Source organism: Danio rerio, chromosome 14 (assembly GCF_052040795.2).
Source record: "Danio rerio strain M-AB ecotype USA chromosome 14, GRCz13ab, whole genome shotgun sequence".
Classification (NCBI taxonomy): domain Eukaryota; kingdom Metazoa; phylum Chordata; class Actinopteri; order Cypriniformes; family Danionidae; genus Danio; species Danio rerio.
Genome location: NC_141034.1, coordinates 53,425,001 through 53,447,464, shown reverse-complemented (window position 1 = coordinate 53,447,464; position 22,464 = coordinate 53,425,001). Strand labels below are relative to the sequence as shown.

Genomic DNA, 22,464 nt, shown 5'->3' with positions numbered 1-22,464 from the left:
GCAACTGTTGGAGTGTTACTTTCTCAAAACGTCTATTTTATTTATAGACACCAACAATACTGAATGATTGCACAGAACTAAAATGTCAATATACACTCACTGGCCACTTTATTAGGTACACGACTATTACCAGGTTAGACCCACTTTTGCCTACAGAACTGCCTTAATCCTTTGTGGCATAGATTTAACAAGGTACTGAAAATATTCCTCAGAGATTTTGCTCCATATTGACATGATAGCATCACGCGGTCGCGGGTGGATTTGTCGGCTGCACATCCATGATGTGAATCTCCCATTACGCCACATACCTAAGGTGCTCTATTGGATTGAGTTCTGGTGACTGTGGAGGCCATTTGAGTACAGTGAACTCATTGTCATGTTCAAGAAACCAGTCTGAGATGATTCAAGCTTTATGACATGGTGCATTATCCTGCTGGAAGTAGCCATCTGAAGAGGTACACTGTGGTCATGAAGGGATGGACATGGTCAACAACAATACTCAGGTAGGCTGTGGCGGTGACCAATGCTCAACAAGTACTAATTGGCCACCACCAGCAGCATGAACCGTTGATACAAGGCAGGATGGATCCATGCTTTCATGTTGTTGATGCCAAATTCTGACCCGACCATCCGAATGTCGCAGCAGAAATGGAGACTCAGAGCAGGCAACATTTCTCCAATCTTCTATTGTCCAGTTTTGGTGAGTCTGTGTGAATTGTAGCCTCAGTTTCCTGTTCTTAGCTGACAGGAGCGGCACCCGGTGTGTTCTTCTGCTGCTGTAGCCCATCTGCCTCAAGGTTCGACGTGTTGTGTGTTCAGAGATGCTCCTCTGCAGACCTCGGTTGTATCGAGTGCTTCTTTGCCTTTCTATCAGCTGGAGCCAGTCTGGCCATTCTCCTCTGACATCAACAAGGCATTTGCGCCCACAGAACTGCCGCTCACTAGATAATTTCTCTTTTTCTGTCCATTCTCTGTAAACCCTAGAGATGGTTGTGCGTGAAAATCCCAGCAGATCAGCAGTTTCTAAAACACTCAGACCAGCCCGTCTGGCACCAACAACCATCCCAGCAGATCATCTTGACCATGTCTGCATGCCTAAATGCATTGAGTTGCTGCCATGTGATTGGCTGATTAGAAATTTGCGGACAAGTGTACCTAATAAAGTGTGTATATCATTAATGTAATTCCCGATCATGACTAAGAGTGAATGGAATTCTTTAATGATCCATCTGCAGAAATGATAAAAAAAATGTGGTAAAAAATATGTAAATTAAAGGAATAGTTCATCCAAAATGTAAAAGTTCTGTCAGCATTTACTCTCCCTTTATTTTTGGTAAACATACTTTAATTTGTTCTGATAAACACAAAAGATATGGAAATCAGTAGCCATTGACTTCCACTGTATTTGTTTTTTTCTTGCTATTAATGTCAATGGATATCTGGTATATAACACACTTAAAAATATAGAAAAGTAGTGTTTTTGAGAGAACCATAACTTTAAATATGATGACAAAGACAATAAATATTAAATAGTATTAAAAAGGGTGTGTAAACAGTCTTATATTTCTCATGAATTGAACATTACACATCTAAACATTCTTATAATTCTTATATTCAGCTTTTTAATCTCTGGGTTGTTCTTCAAACTAGATTAATAATAAATTCATTTGCAGAATTTTACTTATTTATCTTGTACTTTTAACATTTTTCATCACATTTGACAACAAGTAAAACTAACTGCAAAATCAGACTACTAAGGGTTGTTTTGGTCAATTTGACAGCTTTGTTAGAAAGTCATGTATGAAATAAAGAGTACCTATCATGCAAAAATCACTTTTATAAGGGGTTTAAACACAGTTGTTTGGCAGCAGTGTGTGAATATATCCAGCTTCTAATGGCATAAATTAATCAATTCTATTATTTTATATATAATAGATTTTATTTATAATTTTATAATAGACAGTCTGCAGAAACACTTTGATTGACATTCTACCTTTGTACGTGTCATCAGAGGAGAAATTCCCCGCCCACTAGTGAGGATCTCTTCTTCATTAGCATAGGACATTAGTCCTGTTTTGAATCTGCCACTAAGCTGACACACAGACTTTAGTAGCTCCGCCCTCTCTTGAAAAGAGCACAATCTCATTTGAATTTAAAGCGACAGTCACCAAAACGCCACAATTTGGATCAAAGCCTAAAGGGTCAGTTTCAGAGAGTTTTAAATATTATATGTGTGGTATTTTGTACTAAAGCCTCACATAAACTCTCCAGGGACATCAGAGACTTTATTTACATCTTTTAAAAGGGGCATAATAGGTCCCCTTTAATGCATTATTATTCATTATATAAAGAAAACAAGACAAAACAGCTTTAATGACAGAAAAACTGAAGCACTGTAATGGACATCAAATAAAAAATGATGGAAAAATATATGTTTATTCACTAAAAGTTGAAGTTGTTGAAGTTGTTTAAAATGTGTTAAAAATATATATATATATATTTTTTAAGAGTATTGACACTCAAATATGCCCTTTATTAGTGCTTTGTGTGAGCAGGGATGCAATGATTAACCGATTTCACTATTAAACCGCGGTTTAATTCGTCACGGTAATTAATCGTAAAGGCTTCTCAACACCTGCATGGAACAAAACTGCTGCAACTAAAAGTTATACCAACTGTGCGGTAGTTTAAAGTTTCAAGCTTGTACACAATACGCACGCACGCTGGATCAAAGGCTTATTTTAACTATGGCTGGGGAAGATTTTAACTAAGGGCCATTCACATATTCCATCTTTTACGCGCACAAATTCATTACTTCCAACGGAGGCACATGGTTTGCGCGCATATTAGTGCCTTTCAGACAGAGGTTCAGCAGTCTTTGACTACATTTGTTCTATTTAAAAGGGAAATGCTTAGCTAATATTATGCTTAAATTTACAGTAGACAAAAACTATTTATTTATTTATTTTTTCATTTCTCTGTGATATTTTCTACAGAAAACTGAATTTAATTTTCAGTTAAATTATTACTTATGTTTAAATGCCAAAAACACTTGTCACTTACTTTTAAGTCCAATAAGAAACGGATTTTATTGTTTGTTTTTATCATTATTTTGTGCTGTTTTAAGTGGTTACTGAGCAGCGATAATTAAAACTTTAAAATATAAGAAGTTTTCATTTATTCATTCATTCATTCATTTTCTTGTCGGCTTAGTCCCTTTATTAATCCGGGGTCGACACAGCGGAATGAACCGCCAACTTATCCAGCAAGTTTTTACGCAGCGGATGCCCTTCCAGCCGCAACCCAACTCTGGGAAACATCCAACAACATTTTCATGTGATTATCTAAACTAGTAGTATTTTGAAATGAAAGAACACATAATAATCGTGATAACAGTGATACCGTGATTATTCCTCAGACTATAATCGTACAACCAAAATCTATAATCGTTGCATCCCTACGTGTGAGTAAAATCAATTTTAATGCATTTTGCTCAAGCGCGTCATGGTTTTGTCAAGTATGATGTGGATTAACATCTATGTTGATCCTGGAACATCATTTCTGTTTGAAAATGTAATCCATACCTATTCCCTACACCTAAACCCAGCCATAACTGTGAATTATTCCCAAAATCAGAGGGAAATAACACTCATGTAAGGCAGCATTTACACTGCAGATCTTGATGGTTAATTCTGATTTTGTGACTGAATCAGATTTTTTTTTGCAGACCTGCTTACATCATCTTTTAAAAGGGACTTGTATCTGATCGTCTGCATTTACACAGCACATGGCAAAGGCGCAATGACCAGGAAAAAAAAAAAAGAGCGGGCGCTGACTAACAGCTGATAATTAAAGAGCGCTATTTTCTCTATTCCTGCAAGTAATCTGTTCGCAGCTTTTTAAAGCTGTTTTACTGTAGTTTATGACAGGAAGGATCTCATTTGTCCATCTTCCTTTGATATATGGGCTTTTTTAAACCTTTAGGCATCTTAATGTAATGTCCATGGTGTGATTTATGCACATGATGTATGCACAAGTTTTATATTAGTTTATATGTTACATGGCGGACATTGCTCTTTCTCGCTCTTGCTAACATGCTTAACTACCTGTGCTATATGACAATATAAAAGCGGTTTAAGTCCTCGTGAATGAGATTTAAGGTTTGGGACTCTGCTGAAGTCTGTTCTGTAAGGAAATTGTCATACTTGATGTCATCTGTTTTTTTTAATGACGCGTGACGGGTGAAAATTCGATCTACCTGCTTACAGTGCAAACAGGCGAACACATATCTGATTCATATCGGATAAATGAACAAGGCCTGAATCTGATTACGGAATCCATGTGATTTGTTCCTGCTTGCACGTACATGGGCCATATCCGATCTATGCCACATGGAAGGAAAAAAAAATAAAAAATCGGAATTGAGTCACTTGAACAGTGCAGTGTAAATGCGGCCAAACAGTGCATAAATCTAACAATAAGCCTAAACTTAACATAAACGGTAAACGTTTTCCTTTATTCTGATTGACTGATTGGAATGTTGTTCCAGGATCAACATAGATGTTAATCCAAGAACATGTCCTACTTGGTGAAGTCAGGTTAGGATTTTGCTCACTGCAACTCTCCGATTGGTGGAATGTTCTACAAAGCATCATGGGTAATGTAGTTTTTCCTGCATGAACTCCACAATTAAACAGTCTGAAGTGTTTACACCAGATCTGTCAATGAATGTTTATCTGTTAAAGTAAAAATTAAATTCAATTAAATTGACCTTTATTAAATCTGCTTTCTTAATATGCAGAAAATTACATATTACTCCTGGAACCCGACTGATTGAAATGTTAAGCTGTTTAGGTGTCATTTACCTCTGTTCTCTAGTTACCATTTCAATGAAAGACCGAATAAACCACCCAAACAAGCTCTACTAGTGCTTTACTGGTTTTGTTTGTCTCACGGATGACTCACGACCTTTACCTCACTTTCATTTTGCTGCAAGGAGAAAAAAAAAACACTACATATCATTTAGCACGTACTTTCCTTTGTGCCCTGGAGAAATGTCAACAAAATTGGGTTGGGTATAGATTTTCATTCACCGATGCTCTTCTCCTAGAGTATAGAGTTGTTGTGTTTTGTCTGAATTAAATTACTATTAGCTCAAGCCCTTCCCAATGAGGCGAGGCCTGTTCCTGAAGGTTATAATAAGGTGATAAGCGTGTGTTTTTACCTCACTGAGAAGAACCCAGACGTCAGAGTCCGAGTGAACCAGGATTCGCATGGCCTCTGATATACCCAGAGCTGCGTCCACTTCTCCTTCAGCCACTCCGTTCTTGAAAGAGCCTACAAACACAAGCATTGAGTAGTTTCCTCTCAGATTACACAGAAATTAAACATGCACTGGATGAAGCTAAATATTGGGTTGGGTAAAGATACTTTTAAAAGTCATAAATTGCAATACAAGTCACTTTTTCTAAGTAACTTGATTGATGAATGTCTGAGTTGTGTTGTTTTTACAATGTCAATGAAGTCTGATAACATTGTTCAACCATTACCTACTATAATTCACAAATCAACAAACCCTGCTGAACTCATAACATTTATATAAATACATTTAGGTCACACTTTGCAATAAGGTTTCATTAGTTAAAGTATTTACTAACATGAACCAATTATGAATAATTGTACAGCATTTATTAATCACAGTTCAACATTAACTAATGCACTGTTAACATTAGTTAATGCACCATGAGCTAACTTGAACTAACAATGAACAACTGTTATTTTTATATTAAAGCTGCAAGCAGCGATGAAAAGGACCTCGCAGCCGGGCTCACCGCCGCCCGGTGGCCTCAGGATGACAGAAAACAGCGAACATTGATAATTTAAGCTGATATAGATTTAAAAAACCTAAGAAAATCACAGATTTATGCCACACTTCCCCCTGTCAGCAGGTGGCGCTATAACTGTGACTCAATGTTAGCATGTAGATGTCTTCAGGAGAGGAATCGTATCGAACGTGAAGTTTCAGGCAGGTCAGACATTCTGTGGCTAAGTTAAAAGCCAAGCGTCCTTCTGTCAGCAGGTGGCGCTATGACTGTGAGTCAATATTGGCATGTAGATGTCTTCAGGAGAGGACTTTTATCAACCACGTGAATTTTTAGGCAGATCAGACATTGTGTGGTTGAGTTTTAAGTACTTCCAGTTCCATGGCGAAGCACTGCGGTTTGTCAGGCCGCCTTGGACACGGCCTTCAGCGAAAACTCTGGATCTCTCTCAAGATATCATCGCTAGGGCTTTCAGATAACACCACCCAAATTTAGTGCTTATGCGATACAATTTGTGGGAGGAGTTTTTATGTTGTAAAACATGTCATTTCCTGTTGCCAGCAGGTGGAGCTATAACTGTATCTGGATATCGGCATGTAAACATGTTCAGGTCAGTTCTGTGATTAAACGTATGAATTTTGAGGCAGATTGGATAATGCATGCCTGAGTTATAACAACTTACTTTTTCGTGGCGAATCGTTAAAGTTTGCGAGGTCGCCATGAACACGCCCTTCGATGAAAACTATAGATTTTCGCAATTCAACATTGCCAAGGCCTTTAGATGACAAAACCCATTTTGGTGTTGATCGAAAAAAAATCCCTATGAGGAGTTCATTAAAATCGCCTGGAAATGGCAAAAACGCTACATTTTTGGCGCAGGAAGTTAAAAATATCTGACTTCCTGTTGGGTTTGAGATTTCACTCCAAGAGACTTTTTTGTTGGAATTGGCATGTTCGACATGTGTGCCAATTTTCGTGCGTGTGCGTGAATCGTAGCTCGGGGGCCAGCCAGTCAAATGTGCTTAGGTGGCACTGTCGAGTCATTTTGTCACACCCCACTTCCGAAACCCATAACAAACGTAAATTCACGATTTATTCTACAAAAGAAAAAGAAAAAAGCGGAAGAATAATAGTAAGAAACGGAGCAATTCCAATTAGGCCTACGCACCATAGGTACTCGGTCCCTAATTAACAAACGTAATTAACAAATACTGCAATAAATGCAACGTTCATTGTTTATTTTACTAACGTAAATGCATTATCTAATATTAACTAATGCAACCTTATTGTAAAGTGTTACCAACATTTTAATAGTCGATTCTGAAACCAGAACCAGAATATCAACTCTTAATAATTTACCTGATTCTTAATGTTTAAAAGAATAAAAACAAAATTTGTTAAATTTCAGTCTCACCAAGCCTTTAAAATGTTATCTTAGAAAAATACCATGAACACTTTAAAATCTTAAAATATCACACTGATTACAAAAATATTTTAAAATGCAATTAAATCTTGTGATTCAGATATTTTTCATTTTTAATAAAAAGGGAAATCTTTTGTAACATCATAGCATCTACTGTCATTTTAATCAATTTAATCCATTCTTGCTAAAATAACAGTATCATCCATCTTATTTTGCAATGTTTTTATTTTATTTGATCTTATTTTGCAAAAAAAAAAAGTTTGATTTATTTGCCAATATATGAGTAAATTAACAAATGGCTGCAAATCTGAAAAAAATAAATGTGTAATTTTTAAGATATTAAGCAAATCAAATTAACTTTACAAGTAATTTCAACTTACATCAATTAAAGTTAGTAAAAATTAGTTAGTTAAAAATTTGTAACTTAAAAAATTTGATTTAAAACCTGATTTACTTACATCACAACATGTCATGGCTTCTTATTTTTCACACTGTACTTGTGCACTACATACCAGTGTGTTTATGAAAGTATATTAACATTAAAATAATAATCATCAATCAGCATAACAATCTGTTTTGAACCGCTAAAAATGAATGGAAGCCAATGAGAGTGGAAGCCTCGACACATAAAAATATCCGCCCTGCTCTTACATGTTAAATAAAGTGTATAAATGCACGTTAAAAGTGACTTGCGTTCCAGTGAGTGAGAAGCACTCAGGCTGATTAAGCAAATGAGTAAACGTGAAACCTTTGAATAATTCAAACTGATTCAGGAGTCATTTTGTCTAGTTCGTTCAAAAGAATCATAAGAGTCATTCTGAATCAGGTGACTCTCTGCTTTGGTCTTCTGTTCATCCCACTTGCTGAAACATTAAGAATGAACTTCCAAGAGTTTTGAGTTGGACATGCAGCGTAGTTAAAAATGATAATGCAAATACTATGCTGTAGATAAATATGCAAAATCAGGGTTGATTCAAATTATGTGTATTAGGAGACAAGAAATGAAGAGCAACTGAAAGAACTTGAAACTGAAAAAGAAAAAGCATGTAATGCATAATGCAATAAACATTTTGTCACCTTTTCAGGTCACCAAGTCCCTTTATTAATCTGGGGTCGCCACAGCGGAATGAACTGCCAACTATTTCAGCATATGTTTTATGCAGCAGATGCCCTTCCAGCCACAACCCAGTACTGGGAAACACCCATACACACACACACACACGCGCAAACGCACGCACGCACACAGACACACACAGACACATATATATGTACATATATATATACTGCTCATATATATATATATATATATATATATATATATATATATAAATATATATATATATATATATATACACACACACACACACACACACACACACACACACACACACACACACACACACACACACACACACACACACACATACACATATACATATATATACATATATATATATATATATATATATATATATATATATATATATATATACATACAAAACACTTAGGGAAAAAAGCTGACAAACTGGATAGACTCTACAGAAATAAGAAGTAATTTATTGTTGTTTATAAACTCAAAAGTAGATTCTGTGCACTTAAATTAACTCACCGGATGCACTTGAGGCCAGGATTTCCATCCAATAAATTTATTTAACACAAACTAAAAAAACTATTTACACAATTAAATGCACTTGAGCTGGTCCAACTTGATTTAATGAGATAAAAGTTTAAATACATTTGTATTTTTATTTCACTTAAACTCAAAGGTCTGATAATATCATGCGTGTCTGTAATGTGTCGTACATTTCAAAGTCTCTTAGTTTTATTTGAAGTTATCCTAAATGAACTAAAAGATACTTTTATGCATATTTCATACATATACAGTTGATTGAGACCGATCTCAGAACTAATATTAGGCCAGTTATTGCTCACCGAGCAAAGCAACAAGCTGCAGTTTTGTTTGGAGGCTAGCTAGTAAGTGCTGTGCAGGTAAACCTCACCCCTCTGACCTCTAAAGGTGCTCTAGTGACAGTAGCTAGAGGCCATAGACTTTAGGCTCCTTGTTAGAGGAACCAACTCCCATGCGGAAGGTCGCCGGTTCGATCCCAGCTCGGAGCAGGTTGGGTAGTGTAGGAGCGGTGGGGTTACAAATACACCCAAAGCATGGGTGCTTCTGCAAGGTTGTAATCTCAAAACATTATATGAAAATCTACAAAATCTTCAAACTGGAATTAAAGATTAAACACGAACAAGTGTTTCTATTGACTCCGATTACCATTATTGTCAACATTTCCCTCTCTTAACTCAATCCCACACAAAGCATATGGGAACTACAATCCCTTTACCCTTATCATGAATTTCTTCATGTTGTCCCAACACAAAACGCTTAAGTTAATGGTTTACAAATTTAGATGGACTGAATATAAAACAAACAACTTGGCCAAAGAAAAGACAAGAGTTGTGTTGTTTCAGCTCATTTAAAACAGCTAGTTTCAGTCACTCAGATCTTCACAGTAGTGGAAAGAATGCAGACGTTCAAGTAACGTCATGACAATCATTCATCACTGTTACCAGGAAAAACTCAACCGGTATTGAACAAGAACCGGTTCTTCCAAAAAAACAACCGGTCTTCACAAACTTGTTCTTGCAAGACTCTGTCCAACTCTATAATTATACTAATCATGATCAATGCTGCCTTCACTGCCCGTTTATTTGACTACATACTTCAATACAATGTTTTACGTATTAATGTATCACTTAACACAATGCAAACAAACAAATGTGTAGAGCACTTCTGCTGCTTGTGTTCATGCAAATCCTCATAAAGAGGAAAGAAGAGAAATAAAGAGGAAATAAATGAGACGTTTGCATACCGATCTGGACAAAGCCATCGGACGAGGGTTTACAGCAGGCCATTTCTCCTCTGGACACCTTCTCCTTCACAGAAAGCTGTAAGACATGCAGACACACCATCTGTTAGCACTTCACACTTCACTGCAAACCATTAAAAAAAAAAGACGCCTGAGAGATTTCAGGAAATTTGCGCAAAAAATGTAGTCCAGCAGGTTTGAGATCAGCTCTGAGCTTATTTGTTTTTGGGTGTCAGCTTTCTGTCGTTTTTAAGTGTTTAAAAGGGTGGATGACAAGGATCGAGGCCTCCTTGCAGAATGCAAATTAATACAAATTTCTGTGCAATGGCACTGAATCAAGACTAGCTGGGTCAGTTGGCATTTCTGTGTGGAGTTTGCATGTTCTCCCCGTGCTGGCGTGGGTTTCCGCTGGGTGCTCTAGTTTCCCCCACTGTTATAAGGTAATTGGATAAACTAAATTGGCCATAGTGTATATCTGCGTCCCAAATCGCATACTTATGCACTATTCTACGCCATTTTGTAGTATAAATAGTGTAAGTAGTGTGTTCACACTGAAAACTCTAAAAATAATAAGTGCACTTTAATTACCCGGATGATGCACTCATTCAGCCGGTAAAGTGAAGTGTGTAATGATGAACACTTCACGCACTCAACGACCGCAGGTTTGCTTACGTAACGGAAGGGGCGGAGCAATCGGACGCACATATTGGATAACTTTATTTATTTTGGATGGTGAAAGCAAAATTCTCCAACGAGAGTGATTATAGCGCCTCCCGATGGTGAATGCGGCAATACTCGCGGCAGGTATTATTTGATAATTTGTTCGTTTATTTCACTGATTTGGCAACCGTCAAACCTCATCAGGGAAACGGTTTGAATTTCCGCTTAGTAAAAAAACATAAGTTCCTATCCTGTTGAGTGTGTAAGTGCATAAGTACATTGTGCATGAGTGCATAGTGTATAATGTGCCATTTGGGACGCAGCTTATGAGTGTGTGTGAATGTGAGAGTGTATGAGTGTTTCCCAGTACTGCGTTGCAGCTGGAAGGGCATCCACTGCGTAAAACACATGCTGGAATAGTTGGCGGGTCACTCTGCTGTGGCGACCCCTGAAGAGTAAGGGACTAAGCTGAAGGAAAATGAATGAATGAATGAATATAAGCTTGAGATTTGCTTGAAATTATTACATTTCCTATATTAACTGCTGACAATACTAGTTAAAATATCAGCCCAGCTTTTTATTATGTGGCCTTAGGTACTTATGGTACATCAAAAAATAAATACAATATACTTACTGTGCTTATATTGGGTCAACAGTGTAGTTATTACAGAAATGAAAGATGTAATTACACTTGAAGTCAGAATATATGTGTATGTATGTATGCATATTCATTCATTAATTTTCTTTTTAGCTTAGTCTCTTTTTTAATCCTGGGTCGCCACAGCGGAATGAACCACCAACTTCATTCATTCATTCATTTTCTTGTCGGCTTAGTCCCTTTATTAATTTGGGGTCATCACAGCGTAATATATAATAACCGCTAACTTATCCAGCACATTTTTACGCAGCGGATGCCCTTCCAGCTGCAACCCATCTCTGGGAAACATCCACACACACATTCACACACACTCATACACTACAGCCAATTCTCCTGTACCGCATGCCTTTGGACTGTGGGGGAAATCGGAGCACCCGAAGGAAACCAATGCGAACGCAGCATTTCTGTGTGGAGTTTGCATGTTCTCCCTGTGTTGGCGCGGGTTTCCCCTATAGTCCAAACACATGTGCTATAGGGGGATTGAATAAGCTAAATTGGCTGTGGTGTATGAGTGATTGTGAGAGAGCATGAGTGTTTCCTAGTAGTGGGTTGCAGCTGGAAAGGCATTCGCTGTTTAAAACATAAGCTAGATAATTTGGCGGTTCATTCCGCTGTGGTAACCCCTGATGAATAAAGGGACTAAGCTGAAGGAAAATTAATGAATTTACTTATAAAAATGATCTAACTGCATGTTTGGAACTGTTTGTTCAATTAAAACACACTCTCACTCCTGCTCCTTCTCTCAGTCTGCCTGTCTGTAGCAAACACAGAGCATGGGAGCTCTTGGCTCCGCCCTCTTGTTACGTTGGGCGGGAAGCCGAAACTAATTTTCATGTGTGTAAACGCCCCCAAAATAACACCTTTTAACACATTATAATAAAAAAAATCTGAACTGTGTTTTAAACTGAACCTAAACTGGCACACTCAAAACCATAATATTAATATTAAATCATAAAAAAGGGGGTAAACTATGTGTGCCCTTTAACAAAATTCGGGAGGAGATGATCAGTCTTTGACGAGGCTAATTCATCACTCACAATCATTCTATTATCCAATCAGCTCAAGAGCAAACCCCTATAAATAGTCAAACACGTCATACCTCCCTTTACTCTCGACTTCAGCGTCCCTCCACCACCCCAACTCCACTCTATTAAACCCGATACCTATTTAAACCTGAGGGGGGAGCATTCTGGAGCCAGACACTGTGCTCGGACACTATCTCTCTTTATCTTGATACGACACGTGTCTTCCCGAGCTCAGAGCCCTCTCCCAGGACAGCACGCCAGTCCAATATCTGAGTGTGAATTCGTGAATTGTCTATTTGACGAGATGAAAGGTCGAGAAAATCTACATAAACCAGGCTGAACAAACTGAAACCACCCATTCTGTCGGCAGCTTTGGTTCAAAAGGATTTAAGGGATTTTATGGAATTTCAAAGTATTTAAAGGATTTCAAAAGAGTTGTGAAATACGCCAGCATGCATTGACAACCATGTGTGTAGATCTGAATTACTGAATGACAGATATAATCCAATAAAAGACGTCAATGCTTTAAGCAAACCAAAGACAGTTGTTTGATGAATCATAGTTAGTTTGCATAGTGGATGATGATGATGTTTATTAATATTTTGTAATATGTATTGTAAATCATTTTGTTCCTGTTTTAAAACCTGGAGGTGCTGTTTGTTTCATGCATTAAGTGTACTTCAGTTAATCATTTAAAAAAACTCTGAAAGGGGCTAATAATATTGACCTTAAAAATGTATTGCATTTAAAAAAGTGAATTTATTTCAGCCAAAATAAAGCAAATAAGGCTTAATAAAAAAATTATAGGTAACACGGTGGCTCAGTGGTTAGCACTGTCACCTCACTGCAAGAAAGTCACTGGTTCGAGTCCTGGCTGGGCCAAGTTGGCATTTCTGTGTGGAGTTTGTATGTTCTCCCTGTGTTGCATTGGTTTCCTCTGGGTGCTTCAGTTTCCGCCACAGTCCAAACACATGCGGTATAGGGGAATTGGATTAACTAAATTGTCCGTAGTGTATGAGTGTGAGAGAGTATGAATTTTTCCTAATACTGGGTTGCAGGTAAAAGGGCTGTGTATGTGTTGGCGGTTCATTCCGCTGTAAGGATCCCTGATGAATAAAGGGACTAAGCTGAAGAAAAATGAATGTATGAATGTACTTTGCAGCCATACTTTGTTTTTTAATAGCGAGGACCACAAGGTAAACAAGCCCAGGGCTTTATTGTGTTTCTATCCTTGACGGTTTTAAGTAAAAATGTATGGGATACAACTCAATTTAATGGAATATATGCATAGCTAGTGTTTTTCAGCCAATGATAAACTTCTGATGAAGCTTAATGTGGCTATTTACAATAACATAAGGTCCCTTTTACAGCATTGATGTTGTAATGTAATCACATTAAGATAAATAGACTTAAGCATTCCTTTAGTTGTTCAAGCATAAAACGAGATGAAAGATCGTGTAACTGTTAGCGCCGTCAGGACCAGCAGGCGAGCGCAGAAACTCCATTGAAAATACTGGGATAAAATAAATATACATATTTTAAAGACATGGCAGGGGGGATTTGAATTTAAGGCAGTGCTTCTTGTCCAGTCCGAGACCCACTTAATTTTGTATGTCTATCAGGCAGTGAAGATCGCTGATTTTTAAAGAAATCAGACCTAAAAGGTTCACGAAACCCTCGAGTACTTTTGTTTGAAATTTTTGCAGATTTGTGTGTGTTGAGCATCAGTTAAGACAATGTTAGCACCTGACAGCTTTAATTGTGGGGAAAACTGGATAATTTTGAGCTTTTGTCAGCTAATTTCAGCTTACTGGTTTAAAAAGATTTTTGGGGCGGGATCAAAATCCGTGATGTAGCGCAGTACTGCAAGTGCAAAAATGACGCGTTGGTTTTTCATTATTATTCATAGCGGAGTTTTCTTATCCTATGAGAAGAGCTGGCTGCTTAATTGTTCATGACTGCACATGCTTTCTGAAGGTAAGACAGACCTGCCAGTGCCAAGCTGTGAGACATGGACCCACGGCACATAGTGTTTAGCCGTTCATGAAGGCTCGTATGTGTTTGTTTCCATGATCCATGGGGTTTGTTGCATCTTTTTCACGCGATGCTGTCAGGGCCAATATAGCAAAGCTGTTTGTGTGCAGCAAGCATTTTTGTCGGGAGAGCAGTACGAGAATTGGAGAATGGCGGACGTCGTCTTTTATCAGGAGTTCGTTCACATTTAGACACATTGCGGTGCTCCTGTGTTTGCCTAAATCCTCTATATTACCAGCAGGGCTAATGGTTAAAATAGACAGAGCGAGAGACCTGCTGCACTGTCTGCATTCAGGCCTATGTTTCAGGGATTGAGGGAGAAGTCCTCATTTAGTGTTTATATAAACACGATTATCTTTATAATTATATAAATTGGGGTTTCTGTATATGAAATTATGATTAACAAATGTAGCAGGGCATAAAATCACTGTTTATTTCTTTGCATTTTAACTTCGTAAACTATAAAATCATGCGTCTCCTTTCGGTTTGTGTCTCATTTTTTGAACCGACTAATAACAGTTGTTCGCTCCTCTCCTTCTCCCCTGCTCTGCTGGCCACGATCCCTTTGCTCACAGAGCTCCACGCCCATTATGATGCATCGTTTGAAAAAATTCTGAGGTAGACTTGAACCGAAAGTGGGGGGTGTCATGACACTTTAAATGTGGTGATTTTATAACGGAAAGACAGTTCACCGGAAGTGCTGGGGCTGGCTGACTGAAATTAAAAGTCTGTGTGCATATAGCCCATTTAATGCAATGTTAAATACTGTGTTACACTCATTTATGTCAAGTTTTATGGGTGAATGAACTCATTTGTACTCATTTGTTTGTTGAAAGAGGTTTTAATTTTGTCTGTGCAGTACTTTAACTTTTAATCATAATAGTTTTAAAAACTAATTAATAATAGCTCAATTCTATTATCTTTGCCATGACGACATTATAATACTCATTCATTGATTTTATTTTTGCCTTAGTCCCTTTATTAATCAGGGTTCGCCACAGTGGAATGAACTGCCAACCTATCCAGTGGATGCCCTTTCAGCTGCAACCCATCACTGGGAAACACTCATACACTCTCATTCACACACATACACTACGGCCAATTTAGCTTATTCAAGTGCTTGTGTTTGGACTGCGGGGGAAAACGGAGCACCTGGAGGAAACCCACGCCAGCACGGGGAGAACATGCAAACTTCACACAGAAATTCCAACTGACACAGCCGAGGTTTGAACCAGCGATCTTCTTGATGTGAGGTGACGTTGCTACCCACTGCACCACCGCAGAGTGCAAGATACTAGTATTCAACTTAAAGTGCAATATAAAGACTTAGCTGATTAGGTTGGATGGGCAAGTTAGATTAATTAGGCAAGTTATTGAATAACACTGGTTTGTTCTGTAGAAAATCTGAAAATTAAACCCGTAAATTATTTTTTTTTCTGAAAAAAAACTCAAGGGGGCTAATAATTGACCTTAAAATTTTATTTATTTTTATTGTCAGTGCAATATCCTAATGGTTAGCACGCTGACATATGGTTCAGTAGCACTTCAGGGCGTCCCAAGTTCGAATGCCTGCTCGAGAAGATTTCCCAGCCCTACCCCCTCTCTCTCCCACTTCGTTTCCTGTCTAAAGTACTTCCCTATCCTCTCAATAATGGCAAAAAGGCCAAAAATAAATCTAAAAAAAAAACTAACAAACAAAAAAATTTAATAATTTTTTTAAAAGTGCATTTATTCCAGCCAGAATAAAGGAATTAAGACTTATTCACAAATGCTGTGTATATTTTCTTGCAAATATCACATGAGGATGAATATCAACAACTGTATATGAGATAGATGTGGTATTAGTATATTGTTGATTTCTTAAAAACAGGTTAAATTGATTTATAAAACAGTAAAGTGTCTTTAGAATTTAACAATTATTATTTTACATAAATGTTTACTCACATGAACAGGAAGCACTTCCACTGTTGTGTTGTAAAACCGGTCACCATTTGTCTCAATATTGCCAGATCGAAAAAAGTACCTGAAAATGTGAAATAAAAAACAAAAACGTATTCAATAAAGTCCAGGATCATGTGTCAACACTGTGTTGGGTGTACTGAGTTACAAGCAGTGGTGGAAAGAGAAAAATCAGACTCAAGTAAAAGTACCATTACTCGCCTAAAAATGTAGTGCGAGTAGAGTAAAAGTATCTGTTGTAAATATCACAAATATAACTATGAGTAAAAAGTAGACATTTCAAAAGTACTCAAGAGTAGTGAGTATTAATCTGTAAAAAGCTGTAGCATTTACATGGAATTTGTGGATGTGTGTAAACGTAACATTCTGTAGTGCATTTAGTTATAGCCCAGCAGGCACACAACATCATAAGACATTACTATTAGGTTAGATTTAGGTTGTGATGTCAGATGACCAAAATTCAATGTCTAGCCAGCGTCTAAGGATAACGTTATTTTGAAGTCCAATAATGACATCAATGATGTTGATATTTTGTTGACTTTAGGTTGTGTTGGAAACTGACCAGAGTCAATAGCTTAAACCAACATCCTATTGACGTCAAATACTGACATTTTTTTTTTTATCAGACATGGCAACCAAAATCCAACGTCTGATAGACGTCATAGTGGTATGTCCACACAATGTCAAGCTGTAACATCATTAGACGTTGATATTTGGTTGGTTTTAGGTTGAACGTTGGCCTGACCTTGAATTCTGACATCAACATGATTATCAATTCCAAACACAATGCAATGCCTAACGTCATGTTTACGTCTTGTGCCTGCTGGGTGTTTAAGGCCATTTCAGTCATCTTACAGTAAACATCTGTCATCTTCTCATCAGTGCATCTACACAGTCTCTGGGTCAATAGCTATGTTTCCATCCAAAAATGCAAATAAACTTTATGCGCAAAACTGGATTAGTTGTGCATACATAAAAGTTGTGCGAATGAAGCATCATTTCCATCCAACGAGTCAAAGCGAACAAAATCGTCACTTCCTGATTAACTGGCGCCAAATATCAACAGTAAAAACTGCATTTGCTGCAGTAGGAGAAGCTGCATCAATCTTTTCTACATGAATGCGCCTCAGAAGACAATCCTGACAAGCAGTGAGCGCGCAGTGGCGTTTGAAGGTGTCAGACGTGGAGCACAGGCGCTCTTGGTTCTGGAGGTCATTAATAATATAATAACACTAATACTGAAATGGTAAGGTGTTTTATAATGACCAAAACAACATTTCAGATGTTTTTTTGTGCTCAGCCTGACGTTTTATCCATTCACACACATTTTAATCACCACATGATCTCTTTAAACAAAATCACATGACTTTTTTAATGCGCATGCTGGAGTTTGTGCGGTAAAAGTGTTTCCATCGCAGTTTATGCGCATCTTTTCTTATCGAATAAAAAGTTTATCCTACCCAAGGCGCATAAGTTTATGAGCATTTTCAAAATTTATGCGCATCATGCCGTTTCCATCAACTGGTTTTTCATGCGCATTTGCAAAATAGGTGGATGGAAATGAGTGTAAAGATTTTGGACATCTTCTAAAACACTTTTAATGCTTCCAAACAGTTTGCTGCCATTATAATGTCTTGAGGTATTTCATTATGATGCGATTTACCTTCTATGTGTGATTTGATTGGACAGGAATTACAGGACTGATTTTTCTAAACCCCATAGACAAAATAAAGTAGTGACTGCAGGTTGAAGGAAAGTAGTGGAGTAAAAGTACCAATTACAGCACTAAAATGTACTTAGGTAAGAGTAAAAGTACACATTTATAAAACTACTTAGTTAATTAAAATTTCTGGTAAAACTACTCAATTATAGTAATTTGAGTATTTGTAATTAGTTACTTAACACCACTGAGTACAAGTTAGTGCAATTCAATTACTTATCCCCAAAAACTAGGAATTATTTTTAAGTCATTTATTTACAATTACTTATAATATTCATTCATTTTCTTGTCGGCTTAGTCCCTTTATTAAAAAGGGGTTACCACAGCGGAATGAACCGCCAACTTATCCAGCAAGCGGATGCCTTTCCAGCCTCAACCCTTCTCTGGGAAACATCCACACACACACACACTCATACACTATGGACAATTTAGACTACCCAGTTCACCTGTACTGCATGTCTTTAGACTGTGGGGGAAATCGGAGCACCTGGAGGAAACCCATGCGAAGGCAGGGAGAACATGCAAACTCCACACAGAAACGCCAACTGAGCCGAGGTTCGAACCAGCGACCTTCTTGCTGTGAGGCGACAGCAGTACCTACTGCGCCACTGCCTCGCCCCACTACTTATAATATACTTGTCTTAAATACTGTAAATAAATTCAACAGTTTTGTATAAATCAACTCAGAGAAGCAGAGTAATCATTTTTGGTTATAGAAACATTAAGTACAAACACTTCATTTATCAACACAATTGCACACGCTTTAAAGATAATAAACTGAGTCAGAAATATGAAATATTGTGTGATTCATATGATTTTTTTTTGCAGAGTTATATTCTCCATTTCTCCAGAGTTCACTCCATTGCTTAACAAAACAATATTAAGTTTGTTGTTAAAATAATTAACATTAACAACTGCTAAAGTATTATTATTTAAATAAAGCTAAAAGCCCTGTTGTTTGATTTATTTATGTTCATTCATTCATTTTCTTTTGGTATCAGCGGAATGAACAACCAACTTATTCAGCATGTGTTTTACACAGCAGATGCCCTTCCAGCTGCAACACAGTACTGGGAAACACCCATACACTCTCACATTCACACATACTTATACACTACAGCCAATTTAGTTCATAAAATTCCTCTATAGCGCATGTGTTTGGACTGTTGGGGGAAACCGGAGCACCCAGAGGAAACCCACACCAACACAGGGAGAACATGCAAACTCCACACAGAAATGCCAACTGACCCAGCCGGGAATCAAACCAAGGAGTTTCTTGCTGTGAGGTGACAGTGCTTCTGCAAACCACTGAGCAACCATGCCTCCCTCATTTAACTTCACTCATAATTTTGTTTTCAGCTTAGTCCCTTTATTAATCTGGGGTCACAACAGTGGAATGAACCGCCAACTTACCCACCATATGTTTTACTCAGCGGATGCCTTTCCAGCTGCAACCCATCACTGGGAAACATCCATACACACACACTCATACACTACTGTCAATTTTAGCATACCGAATTCCCCTATAATGCATGTCTTTGGACTGTGGGGAAAACCGGAGCACCCAGAGGAAACCCACACCAACAGGAGGAGCACATGCAAACTCCACAAACAAATGCCAACTGACCCAGCTGAGGCTCGAACTAGCAACTTTCTTGCTGTGAGGTGACAGCGCTACCCACTGAGCCATCCTTATTAAACCTAAATTAAATAATTAACAGTTAAATAAGAGTTAAATTTCTATAGTCTGTGCTGAGATTTATAAGGATTTATAGGTATTACTGAGTCAAGTAATTAACTTCCTTACTAATTAACTAACTTTTTTAGTAATTACTAAAGTAGATTAAATACAGTTGTAATGATGTAAAATACTGTCTCTTCCTCAACATGGATCAACACATTGCTTTTACTTTCAGAGTTATAATGTGACAAGCAGCAAAGATGATCTGCGCTCAATAATGAATGAGATAATACAACATGAGCTCAACCACTTTCACTGGCAGAGCGGTGATAAAAACAAAACGCTATTGGCTACTTTTTAAAAAGGGGAGGAGCTACTCTATGTCCCACCCTCTTTCCATTTTTTTTTGTTGAGATTACGTCATCAACATTTAATAAAAATGCACATTTCAAAGCACTTCATGCGACCTTTAACCCATAAGGCGATGGAAGATTGTTAGGTAAGTAGCAACAATAGAATTTACTTGAAGTCAAACAGACACAACAAAGGAGTTCCTCCAGGCTCATTCACACTGCAAATGTCATCGGACCACATTCTTAGATTTTGACTTAGTTTTGAGGAGCTCAACTAAGGTCAACTGCTGTGTGTGCTTGAAGCATAGGTCTTAAACTGGATTCCTGGAGGGCCACAGCTCTGCACAGTTTTGCTTTCAACCCTAATCAAACACAGCTAATCCAACTAATCAAGTTGCTCAAGACTACTAGAAACTATAAAGCAGGTTTGGGTTGGAAGTGGTTTGAGCTAAACTATGCAGAGCTGTGGCCCTCCAGGAATTAAGTTTGAGACCATTGTCTTAAAGCAGGGTTGTCCAAACTTGGTCCTGGAGGGCCGGTGTCCTGGAGAGTTTAGCTCCAACTTGCTTCAACACACCTGCCAGGAGGTTTCTAGTATATCTAGTAAGAGCTTGATAATCTGGTTCAGGTGGGTTTGATTAGGGGCAGGACACCAGCCCTCCAGGACCAAATTTAGACATCCCTGGCTTAAAGCAACAAATATTCACAGTTGAGCTTTACTATTGTTGAATCCATTCAGATGATCTCTGTGTTTGGCGAGCCCTTTTTTAGCTTAGCTTAGCATAGATAATTGAATCAGATTAGACCGTTAGCATCCCATACATTGTGCATTAAGACTGACAGAAAACTTCAGAATGAGCAAGTGATTAACAATCCTGAGTGTGAAAATGATAAAAAAATTCACTCATTTTCCTTCGGCTTAGTCTTTTTTTATAGGTAATCTAGCAAATGTTTTATGCAGTGGATGCCCTTCCAGCTGCAACCCAGTACAGGAAACACCCATACACACTCATTCACTCACACACTTATACAGCACGGACGATTTAGCTTATTCAATTTACCTATAGCGCATGTGTTTGAACTGTGGGGGAAACCCACACCAACACGGAGAGAACATGCAAACTCCACACAGAAATGACAACTGACCCATTTATATGTTTTATTATTCAGGCATATACTAATGGTCACTATGTATGTTAATAAATGCTTTATTAACTCAACTTCATCTAGATTTGTGACCTAATCTAAAGTGAGGACTACTCATGCTTTATAAATCACTTATAAATGACAAATAAAGGCTCAGTTAAATTCTAAACAGGAAAAATGGCATTATTCATTCCTAATAAAATTAAAGATATACAAATGAAACTGTACTTCAAATTAAAAATAAATCTTTGGACCCTTACCTAAAATAAAATCACTGTAGAGTTTAAACATTGCATCTTATTATATTGTTAAATTATTATATTGTTGTTGTTGTTATCCAGTTTTATGTTGTATTTTGACACTCCTGTTATTCAGCAATGTTTAATATTTACAGTAATTTCACTTTTTAGAAAAGATTGCAAAGATTATTGTTCATTTGATTCTGAGCCTTTAATTGTGATTTATAAGGGATTTATAAAGCATGAATAGTCCTCACTTTAGATTAGGTCTCAAAACTGCATGAAGTTGAGTAAATAAAGCATTTATTAACTAGGGGTGTCACGATTTCGATTTTTAATCGAAATCGATCGAAATTTATGCTGAATTTCGATTAACGAATCAAAAAATGGAATCGTCGATGCTGCCACGCCCCCATGTCACGTCAGCTTGGCTTGCCAAGCGGGAAAAAACATGCTTGTTGAAGTGCTTGTTAAACTGCAGAAGCAGGAGACCCGTCGACAGAACTTAAACCCTCTCCTCTTTCAATGAAGTCGCCGGTGTGTAAGCATTTTGGATTTCCAGTGAGTTATGTTGACAACATTCGTGTTGTCGACAAAAAAAAAAGAGTTTTGCAAGCTCTTCTATGTACGTATTACGTACGGTTTGTCCGATAGACAACACCGGCATCGCAATCCTCCGTCCGCCCTCGTGGCAAATGCGCTCTCGAAAAGTACACACTCAGGCCCTGTTTACACTGTCTTTGTTTTTAAATGGCATTTTAGAACGACAACGATTTGACATCCACAGTGGCGTGTAGCATTTCTGAGCAGCCCTCCTTCCTCTCTACCTCTGAAAATGCACATCACGTGACCACACAGACACAGACGCACACAC

At 37.7% G+C, this 22,464-nt stretch overlaps 1 protein-coding gene across 4 annotated transcripts in view; it reads right to left on the bottom strand.

The window, feature by feature from the left end:
• Nucleotides 1–22,464, bottom strand: part of zgc:154054 — a 56,224-nt gene that overhangs the window by 1,106 nt on the left and 32,654 nt on the right. For 3 of the 4 annotated variants that reach the window (XM_087280893.1, XM_087280892.2, NM_001077724.1), the window contains 3 exon segments: nucleotides 16,437–16,515; nucleotides 10,119–10,194; nucleotides 5,225–5,337 (listed from right to left, as the gene is read on the bottom strand). In XM_087280893.1, coding sequence (XP_087137019.1) covers nucleotides 5,225–5,337; nucleotides 10,119–10,194; nucleotides 16,437–16,515 — 268 coding nt within the window. 4 annotated transcript variants of the gene reach the window in all.